Source organism: Pagrus pagrus (assembly GCF_965226575.1).
Source record: "Pagrus pagrus genome assembly, chromosome: 6".
Lineage (NCBI taxonomy): Eukaryota > Metazoa > Chordata > Actinopteri > Spariformes > Sparidae > Pagrus > Pagrus pagrus.
In genome coordinates this window covers 14,751,616-14,764,483 of record NC_140190.1, presented here as the reverse complement: position 1 = coordinate 14,764,483, position 12,868 = coordinate 14,751,616, and the positions used below count along the sequence as shown (strand labels likewise).

General features: G+C 42.0%; 1 protein-coding gene across 1 annotated transcript in view; it reads left to right on the top strand.

The window, feature by feature from the left end:
* Window positions 1–1,700: 1,700 nt before the first annotated feature.
* The window catches only part of LOC311258087 (disintegrin and metalloproteinase domain-containing protein 10), a gene marked incomplete at its 5' end in the record, with an annotated part of 47,088 nt that continues 35,920 nt past the window's right edge, over window positions 1,701–12,868 (top strand). The window contains one exon of the mRNA XM_084354133.1: window positions 1,701–1,743. Within this exon, the coding sequence (XP_084210259.1) occupies window positions 1,701–1,743 (43 nt within the window). The remainder of the gene's footprint in view (window positions 1,744–12,868) is intronic.

Below are 12,868 nucleotides of genomic sequence, written 5' to 3'. Positions count from 1 at the left end.
GTAGTTCCAGCAACGACCTTTAAGCAAATCTGTCCTGCTCTTTATTTCTGATTTTGGAAAGTTTGCACCCCACGTAAGAGATATTCAGTTTATCAAGTGTGGTGGGTGGTGTATTAAAAACAAACAAACAAAGAAAAAAACTACCCAATAAGAAACATACAACAGCAAAAGTATAAGGGTTAAAACATGTAACGTGAGCTGTAATCAATTGTTAGCAAGTCCGGCTAACTAGCAAACTACCTAGAAGCCTAATGTTTCAACCAGGAAGTCCATAACTGTTACTAACATCAGCTCTCATTACACAGTCTTTGGCTTGTTGCTTTGCTTGCTTGCAGCAACCACTTACACTTTCCTTTTGAACCAACTGCGACTTCTGTTTGTTACATAACCATGGGAACTATAATTACAGTCAGGAATGTGCAGTTGGGTATTGGGTGTAATATATTACTTAACACCTACAATAGATCTATATTGCTGGATTTCTATGGCAGATTAGATTACAGGCTTTACTGCTACTGATCTAAAGTCTATAGCCTATTATGTAACATAGCATTATTTACAAAGATCAGTTATAGGCAGTGGAATGCAGACCTTTTGACCACTCCACCGCCGTGGTTTGAGCCATCATAAAACATCAGGCCTTGATTCAAAACATCTGCTGTGTTTATTTTTGATTAACTCGGGAGCAAAAACCAGGATGAAGTTAAAGGCCAATATCCAGAAGAACTCCCTGAATCAGGTTTTATTGGGAGAAGATGTGTTGACAGGGGAAGAAAAACCCTGCTGAGACTCAGCACCTATGCTACTTTCAGCCTCTGATGTGAGCAACAGCTGTTTGTGGTGTTGATGTGGACGAACTGCAAACACTGATCCACCATCACACTGTCCCTCCTCCTGTAGAGCAGGAGTGACAGCCAGGGGAAAGAACTGATGAAGAGAAAAATATCACATTATCATCCGTCCAGCTACACTTTTCTGGTCAGGGTGGAGATCTGTACAGAACAATTTGATCCATAATCAAGTGTTGTTTGGTGTCTGGCAGCCTTTCAAGGTGACTGCAGCTTGAACAATGTTAAGTGAGTTGCAAGGTCTTTGTATTGTTGTTGCTTGACTGGTGGAAGCTGTTGTGGCTTTCACTATGCAAACAGGAGCAACGGCTTCAAGGTGATGTGATCTACATCATAATGAAAGTGTTGTGTACAATTTTTGGTAGGATTAGTCTAGACTTGTTTGAACTGTTGTGTGGTCGAGCGTTATGTTGTTAAGCTTGGGGATTGTTTAGCTTTTCGTGACACTGGTTAGGGACAAGTAATACATCAGGTTTATGGATATGGATTAGGATATCTTTTTGTAATGGGCTTTAAACCACAGACTGTAAGAGTGGACAGCCCCTGTGATCTCACCCACTGGTTTGTGGACTACCATTTTGAAGCCTCAAGATTGGCCTCATTGGGTCGCCATCTTTGTTCATTGGAGACAGAAGGATATCTGCCATGGTCGCAGCATGCCAATCACTTGGCAGCCACGCCCAATGCATACCCTGTTTTATCCTCTATTTTAAATGGGACCATGATTTACAAAATTGTTTTCCCTCTGCCTTGAGAAACTCCACTAACAAACCACTAAAAGTGACCGCTAACAAACTTACTGTACTGATAACCAGCAGGTTCTCGGTGAAAACCTCTGGACCGGGGCTGTACATGGCTTCCGAGAACGTTGACGGAGGCCAGTTACAGTACCGAGGTGAGCTCTGCCAACCTGCTGTTGGCTGGTGAGCTCGGTAAGCGGTCCTATTCGCTGAGTGAACCTGGCAAGAGAACCACCTCAGTACTGTCTTTCTTGCCATCAAACTGGCCTCCGTCTTCTCGGAGGCTGTTATATTCGGGTCTGCCCATTTTCATTGGAAGCTGCCAGTCCGGGGAGAGGCAGCATCATGGTTAGGGGGTTGGGTGGGGCGTGACCTACATTCCATGCAATTGGCTGCTGCCTGTTTTTCCAGGAAACACCCAACTACACCAAATCAAATACCACTCCATTAGCCGTTTCATGGGAACTTTAAGGAATCGCCAACGTTAATTGAAATTATCCTCTAGGGACCTTGAATATCTGTACTGTAAGAAACTGTCATGGCAATACACCCAATATTTAACTTGATAATTCATTCAAAACCAAAGATGTCAGCCTCATTGTTGGCTAGAGGATTAGTCAGAAGATCACCACAATCACTAGAATTTATTTATCCTCTTGGGACCATGAATGCACAAACAAAATTTCAATCCATCCAATAGTTGTTGAGTGACTTTAGTCTGGACCAAAGTTGTGGCCACACATACCGAAATTTTCATCCCTGGGGCCTTGCCAGCAGTGTGGTTATCATCTCTAACTAAAAGAATGTCTGTACTTCTAAGCGAGTTAAAGATAAAGGACATAATAGAGAAAGGGTCGCTGGAAAACCAAAAGTCTGTGTGAGTAATTTGGAGAAATACAACAAGACATTGCAGCTTCATAGCTTCTGATGTAGGCTGTAAGTTTCAATAAAGAGCTACTCTGTCCTGCTCTTTGTTTTGGATTTGGTGACGTTTACACCCTAAAAAAGAGCCATGTTAAGTTTATCAAGAGTTTGGAGTGTAGTGTACAAAAAAAAAAACAAAAACAAAAAAAAACTACCCAATAATAAAATAGCAAAAGTGTGAGAGAATGGATTAAATTGTGTTTTTGTCCGCTCTAACGTAAGCTGTAATCAATTGTATGTGTATTTCACAATAGTTGACTGTTAAATCGTCATTTTAAAGGGGATTTTCTGAGAGGGATCTATTTAATCAGTTGAATCTGTTACCCCTAAAGGCATCCCCCCGTTCTAAATGTGGATAGCAACACTAGCAGCAGCCCTCTGTATGAGTGCTGCCATGTTCCTCCCAGCCTCCTCAGTGAGTAACTCAACAGTCTAACAGAGAGTTTTCAATATTCTCTCCTGATGTTCCAAGTATGCTTTCTGTTACTGCTGCTCAGCCACAGAAATGCTGTGGACAGGCCCAGACTAAACATGAAGATATTTTGCAAATGCAAGCTGAATAGCCAATAAAAGTGCATGTTTTGGATTTATGATGGAGAACAGGGAATAATGGAGAGGACCAGGAGGGAGCGAAGAGGGAAGACTCTCTGTGCTGAAATCAAAGGGAAACAGAAAAGCCTCTGTCGTACATGTGTATGTGTGAACTCATCCTGGCCTTGGGGTGGAAGCATCCCTCATGAGTCACCTAGACAGGACACCACCTGGACTCTGGTGACACACACGCACACAAAGACAGTGAGGTTCATCTCTGTTACATTTTGTCTGTACAGGCAGAAGCACTCGCTTCCTGTATGACGATGAGCTACTGTGCTGTCTGCAATGACGTCATGACCACCTGCTCATTCACCTACTCGCACACAAACGCACACCACACACCCTCTCCAGGCATTTCACAATTGTTTGGCTCATAGCTAACCAATTAAAAGTGAGTTTGCCTGTCTGAACTTCACTTTGCTTCGGGGCAAGTACAACACGTCATTGCTCGTAGTAGCGATACAGGAGAAATTACAAAATGCACATATATTTGCGTAATAATGACGTCAGAGGACGTACATTTGACTGTAAAACGATTTCACCTTCTTCTCTACGTTAAAGCATCGAAAAATGTGTATGAATGCAGTGATTTACGTGACCTAAGTGTGTTGTTGTGCACAATTTAAATGTGATGAATCTCAGTCAAGTTTGTCAGGTTTTCATGGTTTGTCCCAATTATTTCCACCACGTTAATAAAATACTCTCACGGCTCAGCGAGTCTATAATCAGTGCACAATAAGTCAGTGTGCTGACAAAGATTTGTTGTCAGGCCACCTGGAGACAGAGACCTGTAGCTGGGCTTTAGACGGTGAGAGTGAATTCAAGGAACCTGATTGCTCACACGTGAAGTGGTGAGATCAGGGAGTGTGACGTGTTTTACTTCGTGCCACAAGTCTAACATTACTCCCTCTGAGTCTGACAAATACACTGATCTAAACCAGGACAACATTGTCAAATTATTGTTTTTGATAAGCCTGTAATTTTATTCTGTCTAGTCCGGTCCAGTCCAGTCTTGTAACAAGTGTTCTCCTTCCTCCCACTCTCTCTCGCTCTCTCTGCGTCTTCATGGTGCCCTTAAAAAGTGCCCTCAGATAACTTCTGTTATGGTTGGCGCTATGAAAGTAAAACCGAATTAAACTGAGTTGAATTAAATTGAATTAAACTCAAATTACACAGCAAACACTATGACCCCACTATCTGTGGATTTCTGATTATGCAACAAATTCCTCTGTGTGAAACAAGTGAGAACATTCCAGACTCATTCATGGATGACACAACAAAAACCTGTTCAGAACAGACAAAGACGGGCAGATTAAAAGATGACACGGAGACAGACAACATTAATCATCAAATGACGTTTTGTTTGAAAACTGTTGAGACCATATGCTTCGTTGTCTGTTATTCTCCATTGATTATTAAATCCGTATAATCCGGTGTGTCAAAACTGCCTTCCAATAAAGCAATCGAAACATACTGTATCTCTAAAGGTTTGCACCATCTGTCGATCGAGTTTACTGGTATCCAGATTTCACTTTCCATTCTAAAGCCTGTAGACTGATTTATTCCCTTGGCAAGTTGGACAGTTTATTCTTGATCTTGGAAACACCACTTCCTTGCTTTTTCAGACCTTGGTTGGTTTGGTTGGTGTTTCCAGTAACTGTTAAGCTCATACGTGATCTTTGCTGATGAAGACCATGTGATATGGTCAAAAGCTCCAGAACAAGCTAAGAAGTGGACTTATAAAGATTCAGTCATTATCTACTCACCGCCATGTCGATGGAAAGTTGGGTGAAGTTTTTCAGTCCACAGAACTTTTCTGGAGCTTCACAGCAAAACAGCGTTGCAGCATTCTCCTAAACAACTGGAGTAGATGGGGACTTATTTAAAAAAAGTAGAAGAAGAAGAAGAAAAGCTTAAAGTGTTTGTGTGCACCCTGTCTGGAGCTAGTTCACGAGCTTGAGTGCGTGTTGAGGGTACAAATAACATCTTTTCAAATCAATTTGGGATCTCGGCGCAGCCGCAGACTTGGATTTCGCTGAACAAGCTGTACGAGGCCTTTTTTCCTGTTGTGTTTCTACTTTTTAAAACAAGTCACCATCTACCTGAGTTTTATAGGAGAATGCTGCAACGCTGCTTTGCTGTGAAGCTCCAGAAATGTTTTGTGGACTCACCTGACTGACATTGCATCAGCAAGAGGGTGAGTAGATCATGACTGAATTTTCATTTTTGGGTGAACTTATTCTTTAGCCGGGGCTGTAACTAGGAATTTTGATTTAAGATCTACCTTCATTAATGTCTTAATGTCCTTCTTCTCTATAATGTCAGCTTTAAAACATGTTGGTTATTGAAAAATATAAACTCCTCTTCATATCATTTTAAGCTTTCAAATTCCCCTAAATGTGACATGTGACTAAAATTAACTGAGAATGACAGAAATAGAGACATAATCAACACACTATCAACACCTACAAGGAAATGTATAGTCACTAACAAGAGGAAAGAGATAATCAGGTTAGACTGGGTACAGTATGTGATCGTTATGACATCATGCTGACATGGTGGTGACACACCAGCTGCTGTGGAGCAGCCTGGTCTTCAGCGCTGACCTTATAAGGACAACATCTCTCTTACTCGTTTACTATCTGACTGACTGACAGACAGACAGAGTGTTGAGGGAGAGGATGGAGGGAGTTGAGGCGTTCAGCGACTTCAACCTCAGATGATCTCTCTCTCCTTTTCCTTGCTTTTTGTCTCTTTCATTACCTTATTTTCCTGTGTGACCGTGTGTTCACCTCCTGTTAAGTAAGGAGGTCAGCGTGGATTGCACACAAACACATGTGGACACTCACACACACACTCACACACACATCTGGCTGTAGCTGGATTTCACCACTTTGTTGGGAGTGTAAGAAGGAAGGCGTGTGTGTGTGTGTGTGTGTGTGTGTGTGTGTGTGTGTGTGTGTGTGTGTGTGTGGATGTGGGAGGGGCTGAAGCAGTCAGGGTGAGAGAGGATGAGGATGGGCCCGGCCTCCAGCTCCAGAGTCAGAGCGAGAGGAAAGCCCTCCCACAGGAAACCAGCACTCTGCTCCACATGGCCTTTTAAGGTAAAAAACTCCCCAAAACTCTTCTCACTAGGGAATACAGCTATAATATAGTCACATTTAAAGCTACAGAGAGAGCAGGAAAAAGCAGAGTGGAAGCCTGCAAGTGTGGAAAGACTTTATGAAAAGTTAAATAATAATAAAAAAGCTCTCCCAGAACTTTTGCCTCTCTTTGTAGATAATTTATGCATTAAGAGTGCAGCCACTTTCATGCCCTGTGGTTAGTTATAACTCACATTTTCATAACATTTAACTATCAGAGAAGTTATGACTGAAGGCACACATCAGCTCCGGTCATGACTGCATCTTTATGGCAAAGCCGGTGACCTGCTGCACAGAGATGAGAAACATTCTTGTCGTCTGTCTGAGTCATAATAAGTGCAGAGGAGTGTGGGAAACAGACCCCATGCATTTCATCCACATGGGAAAATTATCTGCAATTTAAAGTAACTGTAAACAAAACATGCATCCACGAAACTGAGCCATTATGAGAAATTGTTGTGTATCATCAAGAGAATTGCACGAGTTCCTCACTTTAGGTTATTATCTCTCTTGGTTCATTACAAGAGACGTGTCACCAAGAGATGCCATGATGAACAAATATTCAAGCCTGATGCCAGGACAGTTTAATATCTCTCATCACCTGTTATGTGACAACACACCATGATGTTGTTTTTGTAGCCAAATGCCTTAATAAAGTTTCATTCTAGTGGTTTGGCTCTAGAGATTTTTTTGCCATGAAATTTGGTGCAGACATTCAGAGGATGAATCCTACAGACTTCGGGGATCCCCTGACTTTTGCATACCTCAGGAATTGTAATCTTGACCCCATTAACTAAAGTGGTGACCATGGTAACCATTATTCCCTGCCAATTAGTGTATCATCATCGCCGCTGTTAAGGCACTGACACAAAAGGCCCCGGCCAGCCTTTAGAGAGAAATCACCTGAGTAGCTGTCGACGACACAGCGACGCAGCAGCCTTCATCACAGCTAGTTCTTTGAAGTCAGTTTGGTGTATCAGGGCCTTCAGCCTGTTAGCATGCTTTCATTAGCATTAACTCAACATTACTGCTGAAGATCAGTTTCACAAAGCCCTGGACCGGCTGTAGACTCTGACACCACATTCAGACGGAAAGTTGCCCTGTATGAAAATAGCAAAGTTTGCTGCAACACATTGTGATGTTGGTACTGCGTCGGCTAATCACATACATGTAAGCACACGTTCCAGGTGGATTACGTTGTACCATTAATGCTGCATTTGTACTGTTTATCTCATGATCATAAGGGCAAAGGTGAAAATAATTGCCTCTGATCTTGGGTCAGCTTTATTAAACCTCTGTGCAGTGTTTTGGCTCCTTCAAGTTCACTGATCTGTTACTCAAACTGGACTTCCTGGATCGGATTTGATGCTTCACCTGGTCTTGCCTGAAGAGACACACACCCACACTGTTTTAACCGAGGGGTGATTTTGATCAGGATGCCCGTTTATTCTTGCCGTCGATAGATGCCGCTCCCTGGATACGGATATGAGTGTAGATTAATGATGTTTGAATCTTTTCCAATCAGAAGTTGACACAAAAATGAGGTAAGAAAAAGCTGGTAAAAGTTTATAAGCGCTGAAAATACTTGAATCTCATATATACGTGTAACTGGTGGATTAAAATAAGATATTTCAAAATGTGCTTTGGTTTGTGTAATTGTGTGTGTCATGACAACGGGTCAGCTCAACCCTTGGTTCCCTTTACTGCCTTCAACATCACTGAATGCTGTGTATGTGAGGCTTTGGCACTTCCTCTTCTTGCCCTCTGTTATCTGGCCTAACATTTGCCTTTTTTGACATTGCTCACAGACGGTGTGTAAATAAAGATCCCCGTGGTTGAATGGCTGTAATGAGAGCTTGTCTTGCACCAGTTATTCAGTGTGTTTATCACTTCATCACACTCATTTACGAGAGAGAGGCTGGCAGGGAGAGAGGAAATGTACAGTAGACCCTTTCTGGTGGCAGAGCACAGAGAGGAGAGAACTCAATACACAGATATTTTTAAGGGAAGCTTCACCTCCTGCACACTTAAAGTGTTCGTGACATTTTAAAATAAGTGCACAAAATGCATGTTTGGACTGCATAACTAATGCATAAGTCATGATGATTTGCGTAACGTAGGACGTAGTGTATCATGGATTCCTGTTGCTCAACATCAAGAAATGATCTGGTCACTGAGTTTATGATTAATTAATGATTCATGATTAGTTCACTCACAGTTAGTTCATACATTGATATGCCAACTTATAGGCCGATGTCCAGTAACACAGGGAGTTAAATTCATTCAATTGATCACCAGAACAGCAAAACACCGAACTGTCGCTTTTAAAAATCCTACACATTTGATAATATGGCCGGTAAAGTTTATATGACTGTGTCAGCAAAGTGTTGCCAAAGTATTTACCAGGCTTGGGGAGTAATGGAATACATGTAATGGGAACATAACCAAGATACTAAAGAAAGGCAATTGTATTACAGTAAAATTGCAGGAAAAATATAGTAGTATACTAGATATGCTAGTCTGTAACCATACACATGTCCAAGTCATCCTATTGATTTATTTTCTCTCGCCTTTTTTTCCCCATATATTTGGTATTGAGGTAACCCAAAAGTAATGGAAACAGTGACTTTTACATTGTGATACTTGGATTAAGTTACCTTAACTACCTGTTTATCTGTTTGTCATGATCTGATGAACGTAAGTCTAATATTTAAACCCTCCTTTTAGCCCTTATTTGGCCCCGGACTTGCTAAATGCTGCACAGAGAGCTGAGAGAGGTGACAGTAAAAACAAAAAGTTGCGGGCTGTAAAACCAAAACAATTAGTTAAAACAGGCTATAAAGCTCTGTCGAGCCGAGGGAAGGGGCAGAGTTGGGTAATAATTCTCTGCAGGTTTGTCGGTGCGAGTGACCCCTTCATGTCACACATATTCATTGGTCCCATTGTTCAAGTAAAAAGTAAACATACTGCAAACTCCCATAAGACTGCGCATATATAAATATGCTTTTCTTCCTTATATGTACACATTTATTTACACAGTGTTAAAATAGACCTTCCTAAAAATACAAAGCTGTTATTACAGAGGTTATCTCAGTGCCACACTTAAGAGCCCATGCAGGAAGAATGTGATGATGTTATCCCACAGCCGTTCTGCTGATAGCTGATAGGTGCCAGCATAGTCATTAGAGGTCACTGTATGAGTGATCGACACACTCCCTTGATTAAAAATGAAACAGAAAGATGGAGAGGAGTTGGTGAGGAGAGCGCACGAAGACTGTGAGAACTCTTGCTGCTGCTGAATCTCACATGAAATGGATCAAATCAAACAGCTGCTTCACATTTACATTTTGAGTCAAGCTCCTTATCCAGATTCTAGTCTTACTGTAACTCCCTCTTGGCTGAACTTCCCTCTCTTCTCTCTCCAACTCCAGCAGCACCTCATCCAAAACAGTGCTGCCTGCCTTGACTTTAACCTCCCCAAACTTGTCTCTTCTCTTGTCACCCCCTCCCGTGCTCCCTCCACTGGAAGTCTCAAGTCTCGATACTAAAGGAACTCCCCAAAACGTACAGACCAGGTCAGCCTTTCTCTCCACCGCAGCACGGGCTCGATTTGTGACTGCTCGCTGCTGCCTCTTCCTGCACCACCAGCTTGGCCTGAAATGTTGTCCGTCCTGGTTTCCCAATGTGGGACAGAACTTCCCGCCCACGTCAGGACACAGCGGTCACTCCCTGACTCATTTTGTGAATTTAAAGCTTGTTCCTCTCCTTACTGCACCGTTACAACAGCTTCCTCCTCGACTAATTACCAGAGACGTGTTAATTTTAACCTCCGTGTCACATACAAAGTGTGTGTGTGTGTGTGTGTGTGTGTGTGGTGGCTGAGAACAGGTCTGTGTCTTTTCACCTCGCTCACATGCTGTTAAACATATGGCTTCATTTAGAGACTAATAGAAGGGGGTCATTTTTCTTTAGCAGTATAAACAAACGTGGACACACACTCACACACACACAGAGAGAGAGAGAGAGAGAGAGAGAGAGAGAGAGAGAGAGGCATGACCTTTTCAGAGATGTATATGTAATGTTGGCTATTACATTAAATCCTGTATTTTCTTATTAAAGACTTTGAAGCATGCAAAACTGCTGCAAAATCAGTTTTTAAAGTTTTATTTTGTGTCAGCATAGTTTTTCCAGCTACCTTGGCTGAGTCACACCCATTCTCCCTCTGTCCCTGGTAGAAAATATAGCTGTTTCCATTTGTAGGGGTGTCCCTCTCCCCCTCCTTTCCTCACTGCGCCTACAAAATGTAGTCACTTCTGTAAAAGTGTGTGAGCAGCTCCCTCGGCTGGGCCTGCAGAGTATCACATCTGTCAGGAGGCAGAGTGCCAAACAGGCCTCTTGCAGGAATTCATGCAAATACAGTACAGTCAACTTGGAAACTGTTAGCAACAAGGTCCCAACAAAGTCTGTAATATCAAATGCATCTTAACTTGATGCCATCTGGTTTATCTGAGGTATTTCTGTTATTTAATGGTCAATTATTAAAATCACTAAAGTTTTCCACGAGCTTACTCCCAATTTTACAGTTAAAAACTAAGAATACCGTTTTAAAGAGTAGAGGATGACACACAAGTAGGATGTGCACAACGCTCAGTTTGACTAAGAAGATAACATTCACCAGAGTTAATTTTGGTGAATGTTAAGTTAATTTTGGTCAGAGATAAATGTATTTACAGCAACATTCCAGACCTTCCTCGTGCCGAATAAAGAGCATAAGGCACACTTCACAGGCCCTTTTTCAAAGAAGACATTTGGACATGTTGTAGTAGAAAAAAGAAAGCTGAATTCCTTTTAGCTGCTTCAGGTTCAGTGTCCGGTATTGGTCATGCGGCCAAACATCAAACTTTTATGACAAACTGGGACACTCGAACAGAACAGAGTCACTGTTAAAGTTGTTGGTAACACCTGTGTGACTCCTAATATGACGACTCAAGATGTGCGCTGTGCTCCAACACATCTGATTCAAATGATCAGCTCAGTCATCAAGCGCTGCTGAACGACCCATTCATTTGAATCAGGTGTGTTGGAGCAGAGAAACATCTAAAACGTAGGGAAGGTGGACCCAGGAACAGGATTTGAAAACCAGTTTTAGCAATACTCTCTACTATTCTGTAATTGTTGTGTTGCCTCTGTGTTTTCTAAATGATGTGCATGTGTTGTCAAATTGCTTGCACTGCATTCCCAAATGTGTCAATGTTCATGGACATTTAAATACACTTTATCCTGTTGTTGTTGGCACAGACAGTTCCTGACAGTCCCCGCTGTTGTTCTGTAATCATGTGTCCAAATGACCTCGTCTGTTGTTTTGGGTAGCTGTTAATGTCATGACCTTGTGTCCAAGACAACAAAAAGGTGAGAGTTACACATGATCGGGTGTGAGCTAGGCTGTTCTGTCTAGTCTTCTCAGTGTGGTGAGATATTGAGAGGTTTGAGGCTGTGCTATGTGCAGCGTTTGAAATGTGCTATGCAATAAAATACATTGCTGTATGCAGATATTTGCACACTGCATTGTTAAGTGTACTGTCCATTTCATCATTCCCAATTCATCCTGACTTCAACCACTTATGGCATCATCCTCATGAAGATGTGCACAACATTTTTTAAAGAAATAAGGAAATTAATAGAAATCATGCAGCTCATGGTCTTTATGCGTCATTTCACAAAGCTTTCTCTAGGGGGAAGCATTGCATTGCGAGTGGACTGACTTCTGGAGTAAAACCCTTCAGCTGGCCTCCTGTCTTCTCCTGAACTGAGCGATTGCACCTGTTGGAGGTTTACTGCCGCAAACATGACAAAGCAACCTTCAATCTCTTTTGATAGCAGAAGAGAAACAAAACTTTGACACTCTTTAACAAACACATGGCTATGTATCTCAGTCTTGTTTATGAAACAACTGACCCAATTAACCTTGAACCGCATAGATATACAATATGATACATGATCACATTAAAAATATATACTCAACTATTTTAGTTAAATCAACATGTGTTTTATTTTTTGGGCTACAATGCGGAGCCATATTCTGACACTGAAGGCATCGGATGCATCAATAAAGAGACAGAGATTGATGGCAGCTCGCCTATCTGCTCATCTAAGATCTATGTCAATGCCTTGAATACAATGCACTCATTATGGAGTGTGACACAGACTGGATATTGTGCGGTGCCCGGGCTTGAAGAAAGGGAAGGCCGCGGCCCTTTGTGAAGTGGGTCAGCTCTGTGAAGGGGTTAACAGTTGGCTATGTCAGCAGAAAGATGTGATTTGATAATTCCCATAGCCTATGAACCCTTGTAGAACTAAAGAAACCTGTTTAGGGGATGCAGTCGCTCCAATTATTCCAATGTTCCTTTGTCTGGCACTAAATGCCAGACATTTGTAGGGTCAGATTGGATGTCATGTGTAGTGTTGGTTTGAATTAGCCTCAAAGGCAACCAGAAACTCCCATGAAAACATTTCAGTCAAGCGGTGACAAACCTCATGAGAACTTAACATCCTGCAAAATCCGCCAGGAGAAACGCACATGAACCCTAGAATGCAGAGCGGAGAAATTATATGTGGAAAT